This window comes from Pleurodeles waltl, chromosome 7 (assembly GCF_031143425.1).
Source record: "Pleurodeles waltl isolate 20211129_DDA chromosome 7, aPleWal1.hap1.20221129, whole genome shotgun sequence".
Taxonomy (NCBI): Eukaryota; Metazoa; Chordata; class Amphibia; order Caudata; family Salamandridae; genus Pleurodeles; species Pleurodeles waltl.
This window is the reverse complement of record NC_090446.1, coordinates 1,296,980,483-1,297,008,028: the sequence shown is the minus strand read 5'-3', so window position 1 is coordinate 1,297,008,028 and position 27,546 is coordinate 1,296,980,483. Positions and strand designations below refer to the sequence as shown.

The following is a 27,546-nucleotide window of genomic DNA, read 5'->3' as shown; positions in this document are numbered from 1 at the left end:
CAGCCATTACCTGCGCTATGATACCAATGAAATGTATGTGCGGGGTGGAGGGCGGCTATGGAGAGATGAAGGGCACTTTTGCTGGGTGGTAATGAGGGAATCCGAGGAGGAGGGAGTGGGAGCACCAATAATGATTGTTGGACTGGGCGCAGGAGGTGCTAAAGACTGTGACGAATGGTATGTGACAAGGTTTTTTTTTGAGTGTCTTGAAAGTACGTGCTGATTGAGGAAAGAAGCGCAGGTAAGGTGGCCTCTACTGTTGCACGTATCTCACACACACCATCGATTTTGTGACTGTCTACGTAGGCTAGTGTTTTAGAGCAACAGTTTAGCCAATAGCAGAGATGGCATCTTGATGGATGACTGCTGCCTGCACTCGGGTTATAGAGGACCGCTCTGACATAGGATCAGAGACTGAGACATCAGATACTGAGACAGCATCTGAGGGATAGGACAATGGCGCAGACTCTGGGAGTGATTTTTCAGTCAGAGGAGTCCCATTCAATAACTCCTCTTCCAGTACATTATGAGGGAGGTGATGAGGACAGTCCTGCTGTCCCTTCACAAGCTGTTCGTGCAACTGGGTAATAGTGGGTTAGGCCAACCCAGAGAGCAGGTGAATGCGGCGGCAAGCAGAGAGAGAGAGAGAGAGAGAGAGAGAGAGAGAGAGTGCTCTCTTGGGAGCTCCCCAATTTAGTTCAGCCCCAAATTCCACCACCCAAATCATATTGTGGAGACATCAAAATTATCTATGGCAAAACAAACTGGTTTTGTAAGGCAGGCACCTGTGTTTTTGGTCCTGGATTCGGCGGCCATATAGAGAAACACACTAAACCCAAACATTTCTGGAAACTAGACATTCGGGGGAGTTCACAGAGGTGTGACTTGTGTGGATTCCCCAAAGTTTTCTTACCCAGAATACCCTGCAAAGCTGAAATGTTGAAAAAAAACTCAATTTTTCTCGCATTTCTGTCACACAAACTATAGGAATATGCTGGGATCCACAACATTCCTACCACCCAGTGACTCCTCACCTGTCCTGATAAAAACACTACCCCACTTGAGTGCCTACACCTAGTGCCTGTGTCAGGAATGGATCACCCCAGGGTCAACAGCTGCCTCATGTAAGGACCAACATTGACCGTTGTGTGATCTATTCCTGTCGCGGGCACCAGGCCTAACCACACAAGTGAGGTATCATATTTATCGGGAGACTTGGGGGAACGCTGGGTGGAAGGAAATTTGTGGCTCCTCTCAGATTCCAGAACTTTCTGTCACCGAAATGTGATGAAAACGTGTTATTTTAGCCACATTTTGAGGTTTGCAAAGGATTCTGGGTAACAGAACCTGGTCAGAGCCCCACAAGTCACCTCATCTTGGATTCCTCTGGGTTTCTAGTTTTCAAAAATGTGCTGGTTTGCTAGGTTTCCCCAGGTGCCAGCTGAGCTAGAGGCCAAAATCCACAGGTAGGCACTGTTTTCTATGAAAAAATGTGCTGTGTCCACGTTGTGTTTTGGGGCATTTCCTGTCCCGGGCGCTAGGCCTACCCACACAAGTGAGATATCATTTTTATCGGGAGACTTGGGGGAACGCTGGGTGGAAGGAAATTTGTGGCTCCTCTCAGAATCCAGAACTTTCTGTCACCGAAATTTGATGAAAACTTGTTTGTTTAGCCACTTTTTGAGGTTTGCAAAGGGTTCTGGGTAACAGAACCTGGTCAGAGCCCCACAAGTCACCCCATCTTGGATTTCCCTAGGTCTCTAGTTTTCAAACATGCACAGGTTTGGTAGGTTTCCCTATGTGCCGGCTGAGCTAGAGGCCAAAATCTACAGGTAGGCACTTTGCAAAAAACAGCTCTGTATTTTGTCAAAAAATGGGATGTGTCCACGTTGTGTCTTGGGGCATTTCCTGTCGCGGGCGCTAGGCCTACCCACACAAGTGAGGTATCATTTTTATCGGGAGACTTGGGGGAACGCTGGGTGGAAGGAAATTTGTGGCTCCTCTCAGATTCCAGAACTTTCTGTCACCGAAATGTGAGGAAAACTTGTTTTTTTAGCCACTTTTTGAGGTTTGCAAAGGATTCTGGGTAACAGAACCTGGTCAGAGCCCCACAAGGCACCCCATCTTGGATTCCCCTAGGTCTCTAGGTTTCAAAAATGCACAGGTTTGGTAGGTTTCACTATGTGCCGGCTGAGCTAGAGGCCAAAATCTACAGGTAGGCACTTTGGAAAAAACAGCTGTGTTTTCTATCAAAAAATGGGATGTGTCCATGTTGTGTTTTGGGGCATTTCCTGTCGCGGGCACTAGGCCTACCCACACAAGTGAGGTATCATTTTTATCGGGAGACTTGGGGGCACATAGAATAGCAAAACAAGTGTTATTGCCCCTTATTTTTCTCTACATTTTTTCCTTCCAAATATAAGAGAGTGTGTAAAAAAGACGTCTATTTGAGAAATGCCCTGCAATTCAGATGCTAGTATGGGCACCTCGGAATTCAGAGATGTGCAAATAACCACTGCTCCTCAAAACCTTATCTTGATCCCATTTTGGAAATGCAAAGGTTTTCTTGATACCTCTTTTTCACTCTTCATATTTCAGCAAATGAATTGCTGTATACCCAGTATAGAATGAAAACCAACTGCAGGGTGCAGCTCACTTATTGGCTCTGGGTACCTAGAGTTCTTGATGAACCTACAATCCCTTTATATCCCCGCAACCAGAAGAGTCCAGCAGACAAAATGGTATATTGCTTTCAGAAATCTGACATCGCAGGAAAAAGTTACAGAGTAAAACATAAAGAAAACTGGCTGTTGTTTTCAGCTCAATTTCAATATTTTTTTATTTCACCTGTTATTTTCTGTAGGAAAACCTTGTAGAATCTACACAAATGACCCCTTGCTAAATTCAGAATTTTGTCTAGTTTTCAGAAATGTTTAGCTTTCCGGGATCCAGCATTGGTTTCACACCCATTCCTGTCACTAACTGGAAGGAGGTTGAAAGCACCAAAAATAGTAAAAATGGGGTATGTCCCAGTAAAATGCCAAATTTGTGTTGGAAAATGTGGTTTTCTGATTCAAGTCTGCCCGTTCCTGAAAGGTGGGAAGATAGTGATTTCAGCACCAGAAACCCTTTGTTGATGGCATTTTCAGGGAAAAAACCACAAGCCTTCTTCGGCAGCCCTTTTTTCCACTTTTTTTGGAAAAAACAAAATTTTCACTGTATTTTGGCTATTTTCTTGGTCTCCTCCAGGGGAAACCACAAACTCTGGGTACCATTAGAATCCCTAGGATGTTGGAAAAAAAGGACGCAAATTTGGCGTGGATAGCTTATGTGGACAAAAAGTTATGAAGGCCTAAGCGCAAACTACCCCAAATAGCCAAAAAAGGGCTCAGCACTGGGGGGGAAAAGGCCCAGCAGCTAAGAGGTTAATAGTTTGCTTGTATTTCTATTCATTGATTAAGTATGTGCCTATGTAAACCTTTGTCCGATTTCCTCGAACTAGTTTCTTTATAAGCACACATTTCAGAAAAGTCTCTCCTGTGGGTACAAACATATAATCACATTTATTAAAAGTGTGCAGTGACACTGCAAGTTTGTTCTAGCAGTGCTGTAATTCTGACACATCTTGATGCCAGTCTATTGAGAGCTGGGGGTTGGTTTAAGCTGCATAAATTGAATAGGAGCACATAAAGGTTAGGAAGGATTAGAATGGGTACTTTAGTAACTGTCTATGTCTTTTGGCAATGTGTTTTCACATAGTGCTCATCCACACGTTGTGAGTATATATTAATAAAAGAATTTCAATAATACTTTTATTTACAAATATACAGGAAAAGAAAATGGTTCTGCAGAGCAGAAGCAGCTTTCCGTTGCATGTTACCATCAAAGCAGCAAATTACTAAAACGTAAACGCAGTAGTGGAAAATCCAAACCTTTCATTTTTTTGGAATTTTACCATTGCGCAAGATGGGGCATGCTGTATATGGATATGTTTCTTGTAGTTGTATCACTATGCAACTTACTCTCTTCGAACATAAAAGATGTTGTAGCTAAGCTGAACCACACCTCTAACAAGCAAGGCCCACAACAGAATAAAGACGAAACACAGTTTAATATTTTCAAACTGCTCCGGTTTTGCACACAGTGCAAGACAAAAGGCTAATTTGAGAAGCATAGCCACAAGGCATCAGGACTTTTTCTACATGTTATGTGAGCCATTCCGAGGATCATAAACAGATTTACAACGCCCAGCCATCTTCACAATGAGCATTATAAGAAGAATGGTGTCAAATATCCAGACTGGGATAAAGATGAGAAACCAGTTCCATGGTGCTTTCTCATCCAGTTTCAGCACCAGCATAATCAGGAAGAGCAAGGTGAAAAGCCAGCCGAGCAGCACCCTCTGCACCAGGGACATTCTCATATAAACAGCTTTGATTGTTGCTTCTACACAGTAAAAAAAAAAAGACAGCTTCATTTGTTTTTCTTCAGTTTTTCTGGATCCTGGATACAACTGAGCGCAACCCTTTGGTGGACTCTCATATTTTAGGCTGACACACAATTATTTTTTTCTCTCTGTGACATGGCCTCCATCACCTGCTCTTGATTTAATCCTCCCCGCCCCCCCACCCGCCACACCCTCCCCTGCCCAGGATTTGGTCACAACTCGCAGCCTTTGGGACAGGCGCTGGCCTCTGTCAGCCATGCACAATAACACCCAGAGACACTTCTTCTTCCTCCCAACCACAACGGATAACGACCCTCACAATGGTAACCTGGCAGACCCGGAATCAGATGAACCGCATATGTGTATGGGGAGATATTTTTTAATACATATGCTGCCAATCTGCCTGTATGTAAATATAAATAAATTAATCCAGAGGGATTTATATGTGGTATAGTGGATTTATAAATTGCCTATCCATGTGAATTTTAAAAAAAATGCTCCTTAAAAATGCATTTATTATGTGTGTATTGCATTAAATATTATCATCTAGCGCTTATTAAAGTTTCAAAGAAAAGTGTATAGCAGTTATTCTAATTTTATTATAAGGGCAGTGTATAATCTTGATTAAGTCTAATAATAAAGGAGAAAGACATGTTTCTGGAAGGCTGACATGATTCAAGTGCTATCAGTGTAAAAATTGGTGTGCAGAGCAAACTGTGGCCTGTGTGTTGTCACTGTAACCAAAGTACAATTCTTCATTTGTTTTACACCAGAAAATGTTTAGTATTTTCTTAAATACTTTGCTCTAATTTCATTCATGTGATAAGCTTTCCTCAAGATAGTTGTTAAGTCATTCCATAAGTCATTTTTATATCAGCCACTTTATGGCTGGGCTGTATGTCCACAGTTCTTAACATTCATTAAGTTCTTTTAAAGAACATTCCGTTATTCTCCTTTGAGTAATAACCCTTGATGTCAGTCAGATAGCACATGGATTATCAATCTACAGTACCCTTATCAACTTTAGTAAATCTTTGTTAAATTATATCTTTGACAATGTAACTGACTAACCTAACGGAAGCCCCCATAATTGACCAAGCATCATGCATCTATGCCATAGGCATGTCACTTTTAATTACCCTTTTTTAATTTCTGATTTTAAAGTTTTGTATACAAAGCCAAAAAGTGTTGATTGGTAATAGGCAGATGAATTAATAAAGCCAGATGTTACTAAAATACAAGGCTACTTCTCTTATAATTTACGGTTTCTGTCTGTAAATGATCATACATCACTAATGCTTACCCACATGGCATGCTATTGTGGCTACTATCCATGTTTGTAGATAACTGTTGGCCATAATTTTATTGGTAACTACTTGTCAAGAAACATTGGCTCACTTAGGGGGTCATTCTGACCCTGGCGGTAATTACCGCCATGGCGGAGGTCGGCGGTAGCACCGCCAACAGGCTGGCGGTGCACCGCTGGGCATTCTGACCGCGGCGGTTCAGCCGCGGCCAGAAACGGAAAGTCGGCGGTGTACCGCCGACTTCCCGCTGCCCTTGTGAATCCTCCATGGCGGCGGAGAACAGGATGGCGGTAGGGGGTGCCGCGGGGCCCCCGTAAGAGGGCCCCACGAAGAATTTCAGTGTTTGCTTTGCAGACACTGAAATTCGCGACGGGTGCAACTGCACCCGTCACACCTTCCCACTCCGCCGGCTCCATTCTGAGCCGGCGTCCTCGTGGGAAGGGTGTTTCCCGCTGGGCTGGCGGGCGGACTTTCGGCGGTCGCCCGCCGGCCCAGTGGGAAAGCCAGAATGACCGCCGCGGTCTTTCGGCGGGAACCGCTTGGCGGGCGGCGACCGCCGTCCGCCGCGGTCAGAATCACCCCCTTAGTTACTAAACACCCATGTTTTTGAAAGCTTTTGTTCCAGAAAGTGCTGTTTACACCTTGCCTGGCTATTCAAAATGGTTTGTGTGACACATTGTTGCTTGACCTAACGCTAGTCTTTTTTTTTTTTCTTACTAGGAGTCATACATCAACGACTCCTTCCCGGCCCTTTCAATGGATGCTGATAGCAATGTCATTGCTTATGGAAACCATGGTGCTTCCCAGTGCAGTATGGACAAATATACACCCTACCAGCCAGCTGGACAACTGAGACTAGAATTGAAACTACAGCAGGTATTCATGTTGTCATATGAACAACTGTAGAAGAATCAAGAAGGAAGTGGAGTATGGAAGAGTCAACAGGTAAACAAAATGGCTCTTTTGTGCAAGCCAGGACATGTGGAACAATGATTAATCATGGCTCAGACACTAAGTGGCAGACTTCTCTGAATCATGGGGTGGCTCATAATGGGATACGGCCATCTACAACTGAATTTTCAAGGGGAAGAGATACAGCTGGTTTGAGAGTGTCTCCGTCAGTGAGATCAGAACACTTAAAGCCTAGAAGGAAGATGGAGCACAACAGATATGACCCTGGTACGGAAATCTTTGAAAGAACTCAACATTTAGGTCTGAAGTGGCCAGCTCAGATGAAAACTTCAATGCATCAGCTTCCTGTCCCAACCTCAATGCCTTGTTCATCATTGACATCCAGTGCTCAGAAACTGCGAAATAGCACCATCATTGCCAAAAGCCCTCCACCTCTCCTGCACCATCCATATTTGCTGAAGAACCTTAATAGGCGAGTTTCTAGTTCTGCAAACCTAGTTTCTGACTATGGATGTCATGTTAGCACTTTGGAGAAACCCAGTTTTTCCGGTGAGACTTTCCAGTGCCACTTGGTCAACAGGAGCACACCTTCAGTAAAAAAAGACACTGTTGCTGACGGGTCTGTCTTCGATGAACGTCCTACAGTTTCTAAAAATTTACTCCGGTTGCAAAGTACATCCTCTGACACTATTAATTTTGGTAGAGGAGAGCAGCACAGCTTCAACAGTAGTACAATGGGCGATCTGAAGCCTATAAATATTTGTAGGACTAGGGAACCAAAGGATTCTCAGTGTCCCGGGAAAGGAACTGACATGAAAATCACAGAACCAGGGAAATCTGCTGCCCAGTGCACAACAAACGCTGAGGCAGGTGAATCTTCAAAGTACCGTAGGTTCCTACTTATTGACAACAAAGGTATGCCCTACACTGTGATAGTTGAGGAGCCTAAGCCAGGCAGTGAAAAGGAAACGAGTGTCTTGCCAGGTGGCATTTGCACCAGCAGTTCCAGCAGCAGCACAGAAGTTTCCTCAGCACCCCGCAAGATGTACAGATGCCCCATTTGCTCAAGGGTGTTTGAATATCTCTCCTATCTGCAACGGCACAGTATAACTCATTCCCAGCAGAAGCCCTATGTCTGTGACACATGCGGCAAAGCTTTTAAGCGCACCTCCCACCTGGAGCGCCACAAGTACACTCATACTGTTGGGAAGCCATTTGAGTGCCAGATCTGTCAGCGTAGCTTCCGTGATACGGGTGAGCTGGCTCACCACCACCGAGTACACACAGGTGAAAGGCCCTTTCAGTGTGAGATGTGCCACATGCGCTTTGGTGAACGTAACACTCTTCTGCGCCATGTGCAGCGCAAGCACCAGAAACAGCCTCTTCTAGAGAGTTTTACAGAGTATGTAAGTGACTGATGGGGGTTGGTTGCTGTCATCATTCCCTGATTGATGGGATCTAAAGACTTAGATTAGAGTTGGTATCTTTGTATCTTATTAAAATGGGAAGGGAGCAAAGTGGTGCCTACTGCATATGGTTCTTGGTTTGGAACCAGAAGTCAATTGTTTCCAACCGCTGCTCTCCATTGCCCCAGATTGTGTCCTTGGACATGCCACTTTATCTCCCTGAGAGACAGTTGATGGACCTCCTAAGGTTATTAACACTAGAACACAGGATCTTCCAGTTTGATCAACAAAGTAAAAATGTGAACGAGCATCAATGGGTTAATTCCAGTGATGGCTCCCTGACAGTTCTGTGAGGGGCACCTAAAATTTGACATAGGTTGGCTACTTGACAGCTCTACAAAGTCTTTTAGTCAATTGGGGCTCCAGTGATTTGTGTTTCTTCACTGAAGGGACCTTTTTATGTTCCTTGTGAGTTCCTGCAAGGATGCTATGAGGGCATAAATTGACTTGTGTTTAGAAGAGATGTCAATGGTGGCTCTAGGACATACAAACAATACATAATCCACATGTAGGCTCGGTGGAATACTAAGTCATTATTTCTGTCTGTTCCTTTTCATCTTTTCCAGTTCTCCAGATGTGATGTAGTCAATAAATATTATTGTTGGCTCATGAAGAAGTTGACTTTTGTGAGACAGCAAAGCTCAGAAGACAGCCTCAGAGTCTGTAGCAACAGAGTTATGAGTGTATTAAAGTTGATAAATATTTGTCTAGGCCTAGGCCGATTTGATCATTTGATTTTTTTTTTTTTTTTTTATTGTAGGAAGTTGGATCATTTTTTTTTTCTTTTCCCTTATATAAGTTCCTCAGGGATAAAGGATTACTGGTTGGAATTGTTTATAATCTTGTTTATTGATTCTTCTGGCATCTTAAACTGATAGGCAGAGACTAGTGACTTTGTCTATTTCCAAAAGGTGTTCTATCACATGAAGACCTTAAAGGCAATATGATTCACCAGGAATACACTACTTTAATCCACTTCCTTCTTCGAAATACTCAATATAGCAGACCTCTAGTTCATCTTGTCCCACTTGACATCTCAGCTTTGCATCCCCCTGTCAACTTATAACAAGGTCCAAAAGCCATGACGGCAGCTCAGTGAGTCTCTTCACTGTATAGAATTATTTTCCCATTATAGACACATTGCTTTCGAGTCCCTGGAATTTATACAGTTTCTAGTACCTATTTTGAGCACCCCATAATTGAGAATTTGTGTCCTAATTTCTGATCTTTACTGCTCCAACCATTCAAAATAGTACTATATTCTACTGGTGTACATTGTTGCCCATGTGTAATAGCGATAAATTTGAAAGAAAGCATTCATAGCTTTATACTAGTATAGAATATCTCTTTCTGTGAATTTACCAGGGTCAGTTATGGTCGCCTTCCTTTCCTTAAATGAAGTTAACATTTTATGCCCATGCAAATTCTCAGATCAGCTAAGTGTAAAATATGCTCTACCAAAGTGGGACACTATGCTAGTCCAACACAGAAATTGCTGAAAACTTTCATTTCTGGGGGTTATTTCGAAAAGGCTTAGCACACCATAGCAGTTGAGGCTCCCTCAGAGTTAGGTTTCTATTATGTTTCTAGAGCCAAGGGCCAATTCAGTGGATTAGACTTTACACTCTATAACATTACTACACGTATTTATTGTAGACTGGGAATCATTGTTTTCATGCATCTCACTATTTATATTTACAGTGTGAATTAGCCCACTTGTCGATGTTTGCTGAGTATGTCTTCTAATGCAGAGGTTTTTTTAATAAATATTTTTTCATTTGATTTTTCAAACCTAGCAGGTAAGTATATGTATAACTGCAGAGAACAGCTGAACCAGGGATCTGTTGAGGGTTGACGTTAAACCCAGCAGTTACAATAGAAGAATACACACCTGCGATAGTTGAGAAAAAAAAGAAATCCAAACTAATGAATGGAAGCACATTTTCACTTAAAAGCTATAAGGACTATACCTCCTACCATTCTTTACAGCAAACGTGCATTTCAGTCTATCATAGTCAACCAGCTAGGCCGGGCTTTTAGTAGGAATTAAAACGGGGGAAAGTGTGATGAAGTGTGTAGGTGGAATGGTTGTTTTGGTGGGAATTAAAGTTGGGTGAATGATTGTAAGTATGTAGAGAAGAGGTCAACACATACCACGTGATGCAAGAATTCATTTGTTGAATCCAGATTCCTGTCCCTGTTACCTGTACTGAATTTTTTTGTGTGAAGCTGGCCTGAGTCGGAAGTCTGCCTGCTGTCCAGTGTCGAAAGATTCATACAGTAGATACTGATAGTGTTATAGCTTCTAATAGAGTTGACTAACGGGCTAGATATTGGCGTGTCAGTAAAAGAAGTGAAAAATGTTCACCTAAAAATTACTGATCTTGGTTTAGCTCTATACAGTAGGAGGTTAATATATATTGACATTCACAGGAATACCAGTGGCACTCCAGCTAAAATCTGGAAACACTGAACGGTTGTATTGAACATCTTATGCTGCACAATTCAAAGGTTGGAACTGGAAGGACAAATTACAAGTGTAGATCTTTGAGGCTTTCAGATCTATTAGGTCTGACAGCATTGACCAATGCAGATGAACCTTTGCAACAGCTACGCAACAATTTAAGTTTAGTTTCCACTTAAAAAGAATCTTTTTCACTTTTTTTTAGATGTACATTAGCACTGCTTAGTCCATGATAAAAGAACCTTCACGTGGGTATGTAGCCGGTATTGGGCTCAGACAGCTTTGCATTTAGGGTTAAAAGGGGATAGCAACGCAAATTCCTGTGAAAAGTGCCATATGGTCCTGGAAAAATGAATGGAGCACAGTTTGAATTCAGCTGCAGCAAAACTGAAATCTCAGTGGCTGTAAGCCTCTTAGTAAGCATACAGCATACCTGGCCATTACCTCTAGGATTTCTCACACCACAGCCACAGTATGTTGATGAAGAACTCCGGTCTTGATTTAGTGTTTGGCAATGGGGAATCCATTGCAAACGTGACAGATTTTCCTACCTTATTTTTACAATAGCATTTGGCCATGACAAAAGTACAAAGGGCAACGGGAAGCCGTCACATTTGCGATAGATTCCTCATCTGCCAAACTCTGAATTGGGCCCTTGGATGCCCTAACTGACATAGACATTTATTGTGCTTAAAAAGTTCCTCTTGTGATCAAAATCTTTTTCGGAAAGACTGAAGAAAAAGTTTCCATGTCTCAATCATCCTCAACATCTCTTGGTTATTAGGGTCCTAGTAATATCTAGTTTTGTTTGTGCAGTGACTGAAGACTGCTTTCCAGATAAGCCAACAATCCTAGAGACTACAGAACGCTGCGGTCAGTGTAGTTGCAGGTGCCTTTAGAGTTGCACACATTACACTTATCTTGTGATTTCTTCCATAATTCGGGGCCTTCATTCTTGTTTGTGAAGAAAATATAAACATACCTCAGGCTAGCCACTGCTGTGTTGGGGTTCCGTTCATTTGGCAGAGTGGCGTAGTTTGTTGTGATACCTCTGCTCCTTTCGGCCTTCTAACTGTGGGATAGTTTGTTACAACAACCTTTGACACATCTTCCCTCCTCCTTTCCTCTGTTGGAACTTAAAAATATGGCTGTTCACTCTCTAGACCAGTGACAAGTGGTGAGGGTGAGAGACCTCCGACTGTAGGTGCAGTCTACAAAATATAATAGAGCAAGGTTTAAATGGGTAACTTCCTATGAAAATCTATGCACCACAAACCTTCCCATTCCTTAAGGGGAAACAGCATTGGGAGAATCTGTGCCTGGCACTTGACCAAATATTGGAGCCTTTCTAGTTAAATCACTGTCTCTGCTCTTTGTTGCAAGTTTATGAAAAGTCAAAACAACGTGAAAGTATGTATGATGCTGAGGTTTGCTTACTTTGATGATCAGCTAGTCCTTCTGGGTTCTTTGGTTCTGCCGCAGAATAATGTTCTTGTTTTCTTCTCTGACTCTATGTATTTGTTCTGCATCATCTCTGGTCTCACTGCTACAAAATGATGACCAGAGGATGGCTGTACCTCATACCCTCAACATTTTATAAGGAATACATTGCATCAGAAATTAGAGCCTGGAGAGAACAGCCTATAGGAGGACCCACCCCACCACATTTATGTGGAGGTTGTAAAAAAAATAAATACACTTACTTAATTGTTGTCCTCTTTTTTTACGTGTGGACTGTCAATGCATTTTCTCATATGCACTGTGCATCATGTTAAATATGATTGATCAATTAACAAGCTTTCGGGAATCTCTGTCACAGCAGAATAGACTCTTTAGTTTTGCCAAACTTCAGTATATTTCACATTACACCTGCTAAGCGGAAGAAGCAGAGGCACCTTACTGATTTTCAGCGTTTTGTGTAAATAAGGGCTTCAAGTGCTCAAGAACTTTGTAATGCAAATACATAAAACCCAAGTACACTGTGTCTTTATGTAACCCTGCTCCAAACTGTCACGATTTCGGTTTTCACTGCATAGAAAACTCTTAATTTTCTCATTCTTCCCCTATTTTACAGATGCAGCTATAGCACCTTTTTAGTTCATGCCAGTATGCCAAGCTGGCAATGTGTGGGACAGAAAAGTGACACTTTAATTTTTAAATCCTATGGGCAGCTTTTGACGGAGCTACAGAAAAAGCAGCTGGACGGAATTACACCAGGAGTAGCATGAAAGTAGAACTTTACGCAAGGACGTGCCTTTACTTGGTTTAGTGTAAATCCATTGAGTATTTTTAGAGAAGTTAGAAATATGAAATTGAGCTGACTTGTTAATAAAAGTTTGAACGATAGTGCTTTCGGGAGCATTAGTCTGCTGATTGTGTGTGACCCTCTTTCACAGTTCATAGGCGGAAAATAAATAACCAAATCTTTAAAAGAAAAAAAAACAATTTAAGGGGGCAAGGGGAGCATGCCCTAATTCCTTCACGCAGGTGGGGTGATCTAAACGCACCATCAGTGTGCCTTTGCCCACCTCTCTGGTGTTAACATGGCAAATAAATGCTGATTTTGCTGCATGGATCGTGGCCTCCCGTGCTCTGAGAAACCAGGTTTAGAGTCTGCAAACTCCTGGCAAAGGGTCTTGTACCAGTGTTGTTGTTGTTGCTGGGTTTGTAGACCCGTTGCAGTGTCCACGGACCCAAAAATATGTTTAAGAAAAAAGCCCAAGACCTGATCTGGCCATCTCTTTCATGTGTGCGGTCTCACATAGATGTGCCCAGTCCTCAGCATTAATTCTGACTTTTCCCTGCTGATTTTTATGGACTCAAACTTGCTTCAGAAGCCATTTTTTTACTCTTCCCTGCAGCTGGCATATCTCACTGTTGGTTGTCGTGCGGTTCCTATTTTGGTAATAAGACTGCATGTTTTAGGGCAGCAACACCACTGAGTTGGATGACCGAGTCGGTTCCACACCACCTTTGAAGCTGTCAGCGTAACTCCTGGCTAGCCCACAGTACCTCCCCCAACCCTAGAAAGGAAACAAAAGGTGGATTGTGACAACCTAAATCTGGCACTCTGACTTTGAAAGTCGTAGTGGTCAGAGCCTACCCCTTTCGTTCAGTTACACAGAGACTTACACATGTCAAGGAAGATTAAGAGATGCAAAATGGATTTCAATGCATTTATTGAAGCAATTGCATCATATTGTAAAAAGCATGGGCTGTGATAATTAGGCAGATGAAACATAATAATAATAATACAGTGATCGTTGTTACAATCAGTGTGAAGAAGATAACCCTGCCATCTTTGTACGATCATAAAAGCCTATAGATTCCTACCTACACTCTATGTCTAACATCTTTAGAGCATAGCAGTGGTAACCCTTCTGCCTGTCCCGATCTAAGGGTAGGAGCCCAACCCCATACTTGAAAGGTTGGCATGGCATTGTCTCTTGTCTAGATGGCAATCTCCTCGGGTAGCTCAAGAGTGAGCACCAGGATCAGCAAAGCTGTCACTGGAATGATGTACATCGCAGGACTGTCATGACTGGTCTGCTCTCTGCCCTCTTTAAGCCTATGTGGTGTTTATATAATATATCCTGCAGTGTTCTAAGAACAGGCCTGACATACTAAAAGTGTCTAGGAATTGGGGACTGACGTTTGAGCTCCTGGAGTGGCAATACGAGTTATAATAACTTGTACCAAACATGACAGCCTTGAACAGGGCACAAAGTGAAATTCGTGCAAAAAGCTGATAGTGTGCAGCCGAACAACTATGCCTTCTCAGAAAGAAGCAGCTGATTAAAACATAATAACAATGAGCTAAATACTGCCGGTGCTAAAAAAAAAAAAAAATGACATGAATAATAAACGTGTCTATGTGTAAATGGCATAGGCTACGGGCCTAATGCTAAAATAAGGGAGTCCAACCCAGACACTAAGGAGAACCCACAAGAAGGTAGTCGAAGAGGATACCAGTTGAGAGGAAAGGCACGTGCTTCCAAGAAAGCGCAAAAGAGGCATGCCACTTGCCTTTACTTCATATTGTGGGATAGTCAGTAGTTAGTGGGCTGTAGTCCCCAATTTAATGTCTTTGTCACTAACCGTGACATTGAGAGTGACTACATCATTGTTTATGATGAATAATTCTGTCTGAGGAGTAAGTTACTGCCTTCTTCGTCTACACTCAAGCTAAGGCCTAACATAAAGTAACTAGCATCACAATTAAATCAAGAGAATACATTATTTAAATTTTTGTTTAAGAAAATAAATTTTTAAATTGTGGAATTTAAATTCTTCCTGGTACAGGGTGATACTAATGAAGCAATGGATTTGATTATTCAGAGAGCACCTTTATTTAGTTTCCTACAGTGCGCTAACTCTTCCAGCTGAAATTAAAAACACGCTTTTCTCACAATTATTCATATTTTTTTTCACTTTTCACAGTCAAAAAAGTGGAAAAAAAAGTCATCCAGCAGTAATGAAGTGAGAACACAGAGCAAAAATAATGTGAACAATCAAATCTCCACATAACTTAAAAAGAATTCAACATAATTAGTCAACTAACTGCATTATAAATATTCCATGTGGGGAGTGGAGCAGAGCTTGTTGTGCTCCAAAGCAGACTTGACTTTGCGGAGCTCTGGTACTGCTCCCTTCCTGGAATTGCATTGCAGGGGTGGGGGCTTGATTAGGTCCAGGGATCCTTGGAGAATATTAATTTACGCAGATAGGACATGCTTCCAAGCATATGCTGACGTTTTGATCTCATTTCAAAGCCAGCATTATCTCCCAAGAGGCAGGATGCAATCTGTGAGTCAGTATGGGTTTGGGCTCTGGACGCTATAGTCTGTGTGTTGGCAAGACATGAATGATATTCGGAGAGATGTTCCCTGCTGAATTGTCCTCAGTTGGAGGGTAGAGGGAGTGACCTCTGATGGAATTGGTCCTCACGGTTGTCCATTTCCCACAAGTACAGGGAAGCATGGCCCTACTAAGCGTGCCGAGTAGTCCCTTGTTACCTGGATTGGGACTTTGTCTCCTGCTGCATGATCTAATGAGTTTTTCTTTTTTTTATTTCCTTGAGATTCTCTGAAGTATAAGACTAGCCTACCTGCAAACTGGGATATGGTGAGAGTGTGGGAGGAGTACTTGGTGCCACTATTTAGGCCCCCAAGATGCCTCATAAAGACAATAAACCGAGGTAATCAAAACACAAAAAAAAGATTTAACATGCAAATCGGAAACTGCAAGTTTTTAAATCTAGATGTGGGTATGGTCTTTTCTCCCATATAGGGTAAGAGTATTGGAAAGAACAGAGCATAGAATCAGGGATAATGTGAAATGTTAAGTATTAAAATCTACTCAATGAACTATTCTGTTTGGAGGCTATACTATAAATAGAGCAGGATCAATCCCAGTATTCCTAGGAACGAGGGTGAGTGTGACTGTTAAGCACAGAATGTTTCTTTGTAATCATTAGTACGTGGTCTTGTTTTGAGGAGCCCCAAAAAGGGCTAGTGAAAATCCCGCATACCAATGAATTCAAAGGTGCATTTACAATAGTAACAAAAACATATACTTTGGATACAAAAATAAACATACTGTTGGTAATAGGTTCTCTTGGTGAAGGTGTAGTGCAAGGAATAGTGAAAACTATGAGAAGTGTTCAAGGACTTATGTACAAACTATAACGGTCATATTGACAAAACTAATACTAATGGATGGAAAGGAATGTTTTGTGCTTATATAGTTATGCTTGGAGGCAGTATAGGAAAAACCCTAACTATGCCGCATCAGCTGTTGAAGAAGAGATGCAGAACTGAAGTGCTCAAATTTTAAAGGAAATTGCAACCATTTGCATTGAATTAGTTGGTTCTAAATTAAGAGTGAAGTACAAGCATCCTCATGCCCCTGCATTTAACAAAACAACTGTCTTTTGAGAAAACATTTGATAGCATTCTCGGAGGAAGTTTTAGCACTGAAAGCTCTATAAAATCAAATCTTCTAAAATGTTTGACATTGAACCGCCAGGGATTCAAATTAATGAAAAAATGGCACACCTCAAAGATGGGACTTGTTCTATTTTTCTCGCGCAATCTGACAAAACAATTTAAAAAAGCATTCTATTAGAGGGGTGCATTTCTAACATCGGGCTGCAAAATTACAAAAATGAGCAGCATAAACTGTTATTCCAGTTAAACAATTAGATGACCATTAAACAGTGTTTCTCAGAAGTATTACAGTAGAGGCAAGAGAAATTGGCCACACTGAAATTATTTTGAAGACACTTGGACAGTCTTTTCTGCAAGTAATTCTAGTCGGATCAGTGTCAACGATCACAGGCATTAGGACTTTCAGGTGATTTAGCAGTAACTTAAGCGTGAGCCTGTGTGTGGACCACTAGCATAGTGTTTAGCATGCTTGGAGTGCTCTTTGCTAGGCAAACAAAACAGTTCCATGCATGAAGAAATTTGTTCTTTTACAGATTGCAACACAAATCAATTGATCAGAATTATAAAAATTATAAAATGCAATTAATGAAGTAGAGAGACATAAGTAACCCAGATTTTTACTGTTATACAAAAAGTGGTTAGTGCTCGTGAGTCGTCAGACAGTGCTAAATTACAAATAAATAATGCAGTTTGTACCCAAATACAATGAGCAAAGGAACCTAAGGAGTGGATAATCGATATTCCTTTATGTCCAATCAGTTATCGGTGCATCAGTACAATCTTGTTGACAACCTTTCAACCCTGGTCTTGTTATGGGTCATCATCAGGACTATTAAAGTTCTTACAGAGCAGTAAGCCATGTATGAATTTAGTACAGCAAACTGAATCTTAGAGGGGAGGGTCCGCCAGTGAGCACTCGGCCAAAACAGGATTAAGGATCAGTCAGTCAAGGTACTTCAATCCGCAAGGCGAGGCATCAAGAATTAGCCCGCTGCACGGTTGATGAACATTCAGTATGACTCGCGGCACAAGAGAACAGCTGCAACAGTCTGCATCCTAATAGGCAGGAACATGTGAATGGCCCATTCTGCAGAACTGGTACTTGGAGACAGATGAGTGGATCCATTGAGGCACATCCATACTCCTTAAGGCAACAGTGCTTGCCAGTGTGCAGCAAAAGGATACCCCATCCCCCCAACTCTAGGGAAACATAAAGATGTCACTGCGCAAGCTGAAGCACAGCAAGTATAATAATCAGTATGGAGTCCTACGGTGAAATGGAGTGTAAGTGTGTAAGTTCTTGGTCTTTTCCCTTAACTTACCCCCGACTTCCCAACTTGTGAGTGAATGGGTCAAACTAGAGTACGGAGATCATTCTTTCAGGGAGACCTAACCAACCTTCCTTTCTTGTTTTGTTTTTCTTTTAAAGAGGCCCTTATCCTTCGTCGTTGGTCCAACCATAAAAAAATGTTCAGTAACAAAAACGTGACCTGGGAAGCCTGCAAAAAGTAAAAAGATTGAAAAAGGTTTTTTTTCTGGCATGGAAACTCACGAGAATACACCAAAAACTGTGCTCTTCTCAGTGAGAATATATAATCAAATCTCTTACAAACCCATAGTTACTTAAAATATACTCCAAAATAAGTAAATTAGTTTTACCTGCTTCTTCAATATTGCAACCATCCGCTTGCTGTGTGATGCTTGGTCAGGTCATAATACAGAAGAAAGGGTGTGCGTATACAGCTGCAAGGGATAATAATGGTGACTCAAACATCAAATCATGTCCTAATTGACACTTAAAATCTATTATAATACTTAAACATTACTACATTGTGTAATAAAATATTGCAATAGTTTCATTGTTTGCTATACTTATCATAGTATTTGTATTTTTAAATATAAACTACACATTCTTTCAGTGCGTCAACAGTATTTGTTTTTACTTTTAATTTATATAATAAAATGTATTCTCAGCAATAAAGATTTTTTTCTGAAATAATTTTACTACTGCTTGAAATTTGTTATTTATGGTCAGAATATTACTAATAATACTGTATTGCTAAAAGCAGTAACATAATGTGTTTGTTACTTATGGCCAGTATATTACTAATAATGCTGTATTGCTAAAAGCAGTAGCATATTACTCTTTATCTTTTTTAAAGGTATGAGATGGAGTGACTCCAAATATAATGTCCTTCCCATAAATTGGTTGTGATATTGTTGTACTTTAATGTAGTGGCTTTACAATTGTGTGTAGAATTGGTGCTTTCCACTTCTGCCTAAGGGCCACTAAGACTACTGCAGAGCAATTGGATAAGCAAGTTAGCCCTTTAAGTTGCCTAACCGTCCAAGGTTAGTGAAGTTGAGCAGTCAGAGCTTACTCAAGGTGATGATAGTGGGTTAGAAGCTCAAATATAGCATGACATGGCAATACACTAAATGTTCAACTGTGCTGTATCTTCAAAGAGTATTTAGGACATTTATTTACAGGTAAGTAGAAACAATAGTTAAGATAATGGAAGAAGTCCAGAAGGTGCTGGCACCTCCCTGGACTGAAATACAATTCCAAATGTGTTTATGGTGTTTACATAAGGGTCCTAGTTTTTCTATGATGTTGGCCCTGTGACAAATGTTATCCATTAGGGCTGCACTTGGGTAGACAGAAAGGACTTCAGGACTCTTCTGATTGACTGCCATGTTGAGAAACAGTAAGTTAATGGGCCAGAGAAGCTAGATGAAACAATTATTTTCACGTCTTACCAATCTGCTTTAATGGTCTGTTACTGTGGGTTCAAGTAAATAAACCGTACAGTCTGAAAATATCAAAGGTCCCTGGACCTCAAAATCCACATCCCAAACAACAAGTATCCAATCCAAGTAAAGCCTCTGCTGAACTTTCTGGGCTTTGTGTTTCTTGGAGTCCATTTCAAGTTTCATTAAGACTGCCAAGGCAGGATTCAGATTGTTTTTAGAGACCAGTTAAAGTTCCACTAGGGTGGATGTAGTAGTGGCAGCACCCACCATGACTTCTTGCTAAGGTAGCAACTTTAAGTGGTTGAATTCAAGATTTGATGGTCAGAGGCATACAGCACTGTTAGTGCCATAAGACCCATATGCTTCACTACTGACAAAGGTTACCTGCATGGAAACCACAGTCTTATGCATTGATACACACAGTATTCCAAAAGGACGCTTTCCATTCATTCGGTTACAATATACACACCCACAAATCGGATCTACTCCCCCACTCGTACCCACACACTTCTTTCTCATGTAGACAAGCACGGGACCACTGTTCTAGCGTATAAATTTATCTTTAACAAAATGAATGTGGTATCCTGCTTGTCAGGTTACCCAACAATGTCATGGAATGTCAAGGCTATGACGGTTCCCTGGAGGATGGTTCAGCCAGACAGACCAGGGCTGAGCATCTAAATACATCTGCTACTGGTGAGGTCATTTTTGTATCCATTTTTTTTAATAAACAATTTTTATTGGTATCAATATAAAAGCAGTCACATCATTTTCAGTATCCATAGTGCCACAGCAATACATTACATTTGGAGTATAGCAAAGACAGCAGAGCCACAGTGGAACTAGCTGAGAAAATGAACGGTCATCCTGCAAGTACAGTTCCAGTGGTGAACCCAACCCAAAATGGTCCCAACATTTACCCCAAATCTGGGCATGCTTAGAAGAGCATCCCCTGGCATCATACACTGGCCTGCTGGGTGCCCTGGTCCACTCCACAAAGCCGCTGAGGCAGTGCGGGGTGGGTGTCGGTTATATCCATTTAACATATAGTAAACTGTCTTCTAATCTACTGGTGTTGTCGGTATTTGTACATGCCAACCTGTACCACAACATAAGCCAGTAGGCAGTCTCCAGAGGGATGCAAAGAAAAGGTGATATTCTCCTTTACAATTATCTTATTTCCATCATATCACATAATGGATTGGAATGACGTCATGGAGGTTCATTTTCTTTGACCACCTTTCATGTGGCATCTCTAGTGGTCTTACAGATGGTTTGTCCCACTGCCATGTCAATTTGGCATTTAAAACCTCTTGCCAAGCCTTAAACTCCCCCCCTTTTTTTTTTTTATTATACATATAATGCACCCCTAAGGTAGCCCATAGGGCAGGGTGCTGTGTAATTAAAAGGTAGAACATGTATTTTTTTATGATTTACGGGTCCTAGTAGTGAAAATTTCCCAAATTCATTTTTCACTTCTGTGAGGAATACGCCTCTCACATGACAACACTGGAATTCCTTATTATATTTAATAAGCTGTAATTCCATACCAGAGGTGGTAGATATGTCTATGTTTGATGTCTATGAACTTATAATGATAAATCTTCTTTAATGGTAAAGTTGGATTTGTCAATACACGTTTGAAAATGTCACTTTTAGAATGTTGCCATTTTCTTGCCCTTAGCCCTCTGTGCCTGCAGCCTGTCTTAGCTCACATGACTGGGTGTAACTGACAGTTGAGACTTTGTAAATTTTACTCAGACAATCACACAATAGTGGGATTATCAGAGCCTGAATGGGCCAATAACTAATTTGATGGGGCGGACCTAAGCACAGCCCCACTTGCACCTGAATAGGTTGGGCTCTGCCACCATACAATAGCCTTAATGACCCAGTATTGACAGTGCAGTCAGCCAGGAGCTAGAGCAGGGGAGATAGAAAACTCCTGGAACTTCAAACAGCCCTTCTGGAATCCTCCCAACTGCTAGGAGTAGGGCACCAGAGTATACAAATAGAACACTCCTACCTACTCCTCAGTTCACTACTAGACCTGCGGAAGGAATCTCAGAGGACTGCCTGCTGCTTTGACCTAATGTGCATTCTACCAGGCTGTTGCTGTATCTGGAAGGACTGCTTTGCTGCATGGAGCCTCCCTTGAACCTTCAGAGGACAGCCCTGCATCTTCACCTGCACTCAGGATGTCAAAAGTGACTCCAAGGGCTAGTTTAGTTGGCCTCCTGTTCAGAGCTACAGAACATAACAGGCTCCAACCATCTTGAAACCACACCTGGACCCGTCCTGAGCAAATCCTGAACACCCAAGACCACTCCATTCAGCTCTGGACCCTTGTTTCTGGTACTCAAGGTGCCCAAGTGGCCATTTTCCAAAACTGAGGGCTTGCTATTTTGAACCTTAAACTTAAAAAATTCATAACTCAGATTCTACTAATTGGATTTTGATGGGTTTGATATCAAATCATTTATTGGGATTTTGTATAGTGTTGTGTTTTCACTATATTGCTATTTAATGTGCTGCATAAATAGTTAACACATTGCCTCTAAGTTTAGTCTGACTGGTTTTTGTGCCAAGCTACCCACGGTTAAGCACAGGTTAAATTAGTGACTCTTTGCGGTTTGTGGCTGATGCTTGACCAGGGCTCACACCCCAGTCAACCAACAACCTGATTTCTCACACCAACAAAAGTATGAACCCTGCTGACCAAATACCCTTCTCTGTATTTATATTATATGTTCATTTTCTGGAAAACCAAAAGTCTGAGCTAAAAGTAACTACTTTCACATCTTACAATAAACAAGGTAAAACCACAGCACTCAGTATAATTCCAGCGTAGTGTAATCAACAACAAAAGTCATGAAGATTACAGTCTGATCCAGTCTTTTTAATTGATGAATGCCATTTTTTCCCTACAAAGTTGATAGATATTGACAGATTCAATCAGATAAAATCAATCCTTCATTTGTCAAATAACCCCTCAGACAGCCAACATGTGTTTCGTCACGGCACGTGGCTTTTTGAAGGCTGCAAAGTACAGAGTATACATTGAGTATAAATCAACTGCATAATATCATATGGAACACGGCATCCTGCCACCACCATATCCCTATAAAAGGAGTGAAAGCCCAATAATTCAGAGGCTTACCAAAACAGAACACCCAAATATGATATAACACAAAGAACTGAAAGAGGTGTAAGCCAAAGTGAAACAACTAAAGTACCATGTCAAAAGACAAAGTAAAACCACTTTTAGACCCAGCCAGAACCTACCAACAATTAGCAAAGTGGGATTGCGGCAGATCGTTTGCTAGAATCGCACACGTCTAACTGTAAAAATACTATAGAGGTGACTTTAGCCATATCGCAGATATCATGGTCCAAAAACTCACCATACTTAATAAAGCAGAAAATGCAGACAAAAAAATAATAAATACCTGTTTACATAAATCAAGTTCTTAGGGATAAGTCTCAGTGGTAAAATAACCAGACATCCACTCAACAAAATTCATAGAGGTTGGGTCAAAAATTTCAAAGCAGTAGAATACGATGACAAATCAGGACCATGATCTTATAATAGGAACAATCTATTAGTGCACAGCCACAACATACTAATGATGACAACACAAAAAAGTGCAAAAAGAAACGTGGCATTACTAGTATAGACAACAGAGTCCCCAACTACAAAACCACACAATAAAAAAGGGGAGGGGAAGAAAGGAACCAAATTGCATAGATGAAATAAAAATCCAAGGTACATCCATATTGGAGCCGTCACCCTCAAGAGTCAAACTTCATATCCTGCTAAAATGGAATCAAAATAACGAAATCAAAATACTTTAGTCATGGGGCTATCGCCCCTGTCCAATGAGGACTCCAGAGCAACAAAATGCACACTCGATGGAATTATACCAACAATTACAATAACCACTAAAACACTTGTGCGGTTAGCGTTACATAATAAATGTCCGGAGCTATTAAGCCAAACAACTAAAATGACCCAGAGTGTTATTTAGTACACAGCACATATGGTTCTACCCGTAACAGGCCCGACGATCTGTATATACACAAAACACAATAAACACATAGATCCAACATATTCCCATGGTATGATGAACGGCGAGCAGTATGGCCACGTTGCGGAAGCCTCGTCCGCCTTGAGCACTGCTGAAAGTGAATAGGTGCGCTGGGGCTATCAACGTCATGAATGGACTACAGAGTCTTGTTCCCGATCGTGGGACAAAGATTATGGTGGCCATATAGAAATGTCAAAGTTTCACACAGCCAAAAGGCATCAACAAGTAAGATGCAAAATATTCACTGGAAGGAACCCAATAAGAAAGTCAAGCAGCGGAATAGAAGCTACATGACCCAGAGCTGACAGAATTGTACCGGCCATATGGTGCCCATAACAGTAAGATCAAGTATGAACAGAAAAACTTGAGGAATTACTAAAAGTACCACCAGATAGCATATCAGCCACAATGCATAGTAGATGCCAAACCATATACACAGGCACAGAAGTATCCGTGGAGTCAAGAGTCCCCTGAGAACCATGCAGAAATACCTGATGTAGGTAGAAAAAGAATAAGACATAGAAGGCCTCAAAAAGTCAGGCCGAAGAAAGGCAGTAGGCTAGTCAAAAGCACACATATAGCTGAGGCATAAATGTAGCATATTGGACATGTGAAAAAGATGCCCCAGGTTTAATTTATACTCCATATTCATGATAAATAGTTCCCAAAGTATATAGAACATGCAACCAAAAACAAATAAAGAATTTAGATGATAAATAAATACATAATAGCTCTCATGTCTAATTCAAACAGCCATAGAAATAGATATATAGACATAGATGAAAACATGATACATATGGGGCCACAATAGGACAGGTTACTAAAAGGGTTTGATGGGCCCAATAAGATCAGGGTTATCCCTTGTGTTGGAATGCAGTAAAACACAGCTACAGAAGGCCCAGGGAGTATCAAAACAGGATATATTGTAGATAATAGGTCACCGGGGGCCACTAGGATAAAAATGCATGTAGTTCCTATAGGAAAGTAGCCTCTTTCTAGCATTGTTACCCCCACTTGTGGCCTGTTTGTGAGTATATGTCAGTGTGTTTTTACTGTCTCACTGGGATCCTGCTAGCCAGGACCCCAGTGCTCATAGTGAAAACCCTATTTTTCAGTGTGTTCGTTATGTCTCACTGGGACCCTGCTAGCCAGGGCCCCAGTGCTCATAGTTTGTGGCCTGAATGTGTTCCCTGTGTGGTGCCTAACTGTGTCACTGAGGCTCTGCTAATCAGAACCTCAGTGCTTATGCTCTCTCTGCCTTTAAAACTGTCACTGCAGGCCAGTGACCATTTTTACCAATTCTGATTGGCACACTGGAAAACCCTTATAATTTCCTAGTATACGGTACCTAGGTACCCAGGGTATTGGGGTTCCAGGAGATCCCTATGGGCTGCAGCATTTATTTTGCCACCCATAGGGAGCTCAGACAATTCTTACACAGGACTGCCACTGCAGCCTGAGTGAAATAACGTCCACGTTATTTCACAGCCATTTTACACTGCACTTAAGTAACTTATAAGTCACCTATATGTCTAACCCTCACTTGGAGAAGGTTAGGTGCAAAGTTACTAAGTGTGAGGGCACCCTGGCACTAGCCAAGGTGCCCCCACATAGTTCAGGGCATAGTTCAGGGCAATTTCCCCAGACTTTGTGAGTGCCGGGACACCATTACACGTGTGCACTACATATAGGACAATACCTATATGTATCTTCACAATTGTAACTCTGAATATGGCCATGTAACATGGCTAAGAGCATGGAATTGTCCCCCCATGCCAAATCTGGTATTGGGGTGCCAATCCCATGCATCCCCGGGGCTCCAGCATGGACCCCGGGTACTGCTAAACCAGCTCTCTGGGGTTTTCACTGCAGCTACCGCTGCTGCCAACCCACAGACAGGCTTCTGCCCTCCTGGGGTTTGGGCAGCCCAGTCCCAGGAAGGCATAACAAAGTATTTCCTCTGAAATAGGTGTTAAGGGCCTGAGAGCAGTAGCCTCTCCTGGCCTCTGGGAATGCTTTGAAGGGCACAGAAGGTACCCTCCTTGCATAAACCAGTCTACACTGGTTCAGGGATTCCCCAGCCCCTGCTCTGGAAACTGGACAAAGGAAAAGGGAGTGACCACTCCCCTGTCCATCACCACCCCAAGGGTGGTGCCCAGAGCAACTCCAGTGTGTCCCAGACCTCTGCCATCTTGAATGCAAAGGTGTGAGGGCACAATGGAGGCCTCTGAGCGGCCAGTGCCAGTAGGTGAAGTCAGAGACCCCTCCTGATAGGTGCTTACCTGACTAGGTGGCCAATCCTCCTCTGAGGGCTATTTAGGGTCTCTCCTGTGGGCTTCTCTTGAGATAATGAATGCAAGAGCTCACCAGAGTTCCTCTGCATCTCCCACTTTGACTTCTGCTAAGGATTGACCGCTGACTGCTCCAGGACATCTGCAAAACTGCAACAAAGTAGCAAGAAGACTACCAGCAACATTGTAGCGCCTAATCCTGCCGGCTTTCTCGACTATTTCCTGGTGGTGCATGCTCTGGGGGCTGTCTGCCTTCACCCTGCACTGGAAGCCAAGAAGAAATCTCCTGTGGGTTGACAGAATCTTCCCCCTGCTAATGCAAGCACCAAACTTCTGCTTCACCGGTCCTCTGGGTCCCCTCTCATTGTGACAAGCGTGGTCCCTGGAACACAGGAGCTGGATCCAAGTAACCCCAACAGTCCAGTGGTCCATCTGTCCAGATTTGGTGGAGGTAAGTCCTTGCCTCCCCACGCCAGACAGTAATCCTGTGTACTGCGTGAACTGCAGCTGCTAGGGCTTCTGTGTACTTTTGAAAGGAATCCTTCATGCACAGCACAGTTCAGGTCCACAGCACTCCATCCTGCATTGCTCAACTCGCTGAGTTGACCACCGGCTTCGTGGGACCCTCCTTTGTAGTGTTGAGACGACCCTCATGCTCAGTTTTCTTGAACCCGTGTTCAAGTACTTCTGCAGGTGCTGCCTGCTTCTGTGTGGGCTCTCTATGTTGCTGAGCGCCCCCTGTCTCCTCCTCCAAGAGGCGACCTCCTGGTCCTTCCTGGGCCCAGGCAGCACCCATTTTCTTCAACCGTGACTTTTGCAGCTAGCAAAGCTTGTTTGCGGTCTTTCTGCGTGGAAACAACTCTGCATCCTCCAGCACACCGTAGGACATCTTCTGTGCAAAGGAGAAGTTCCTGGCATCTTCTGTTGTTGCAGAATCTTCAGCTTCTTCCACCCGGAGGCAGCCATTTTGCACCTTCATCCGGGGTTTAGTGTGCTCCTGCCCCCCCTTGACACTTTTGTGACTCTTGGACTTGGTCCCCTTCCTTTGCAGGTCCTCTGGTCCAGGAATCCGCCTTCAGCGCTTTGCAGTCTGTTGTGGTCTTTGCAGAATCTCCTATCACGACTTTACTGTCTTTCTGGGGTAGTAGGGTAACTTTACTCCTACTTTTCAGGGTCTTGGGGTGGGGTATCTTGGACACCCTTAGTGTTTTCTTACACTCCCAGTGACCCTCTACACGCTACACTAGGCCTGGGGTCCATTTGTGGTTCGCATTCCACTTTTGGAGTATATGGTTTGTGTTGCCCCTAGGCCTATTGCATCCTATGGTATTCTACAGTGTTTGCACTACTTTTCTAACTGTTTACTTACCTGATTTTGGTTTGTGTGTATATTTTGTGTATTTTACTTACCTCCTAAGGAAGTATATCCTCTGAGATATTTTTGGCACATTGTCACTAAAATAAAGTACCGTTATTTTTAGTAACTCTGAGTATTGTGATTCTTATGATATAGTGCTATATGATATAAGTGGTATAGTAGGAGCTTTGCATGTCTCCTAGTTCAGCCTAAGCTGCTCTGCTATAGCTACCTCTATCAGCCTAAGCTGCTAGAACACTACTAATCTACTAATAAGGGATAACTGGACCTGGCACAAGGTGAAAGTACCATCAGGTACCCACTATAAGCCAGGCCAGCCTCCTACAGTTCCCTATCCATGTTGAGTCCCTTGTCAACAGCCCACAATGTAATGATCCATTTAGCCTCACACTTCCTAAGTGCCCCATTTTTTGTCTCCTCCTCTAGGATGGCTCTGAAACTGGGTAATACCATAGAACTTGATGTTCAATACCTCCGAGTACCGGTGTACG

General features: G+C 42.3%; 2 protein-coding genes across 4 annotated transcripts in view; one reads left to right on the top strand and one right to left on the bottom strand.

The window, feature by feature from the left end:
• Positions 1-18,543, top strand: part of LOC138246202 (uncharacterized) — a 36,801-nt gene extending 18,258 nt beyond the window's left edge. For 2 of the 3 annotated variants that reach the window (XM_069200544.1, XM_069200546.1), the window contains exon 2: positions 6,475-12,660. In XM_069200544.1, coding sequence (XP_069056645.1) covers positions 6,684-8,084 — 1,401 coding nt within the window. In that variant the 5' untranslated portion in view covers positions 6,475-6,683 and the 3' untranslated portion in view covers positions 8,085-12,660. The other variant, XR_011194240.1, reaches the window with a different exon arrangement.
• The window catches only part of LOC138246204 (transmembrane protein 60-like), a 45,315-nt gene continuing 21,787 nt past the window's right edge, over positions 4,019-27,546 (bottom strand). Inside the window, 2 exon segments of the mRNA XM_069200561.1 lie at positions 4,019-4,446; positions 18,204-18,287. Of these exon segments, the coding sequence (XP_069056662.1) occupies positions 4,019-4,423 (405 nt within the window). The 5' untranslated portion in view covers positions 4,424-4,446; positions 18,204-18,287.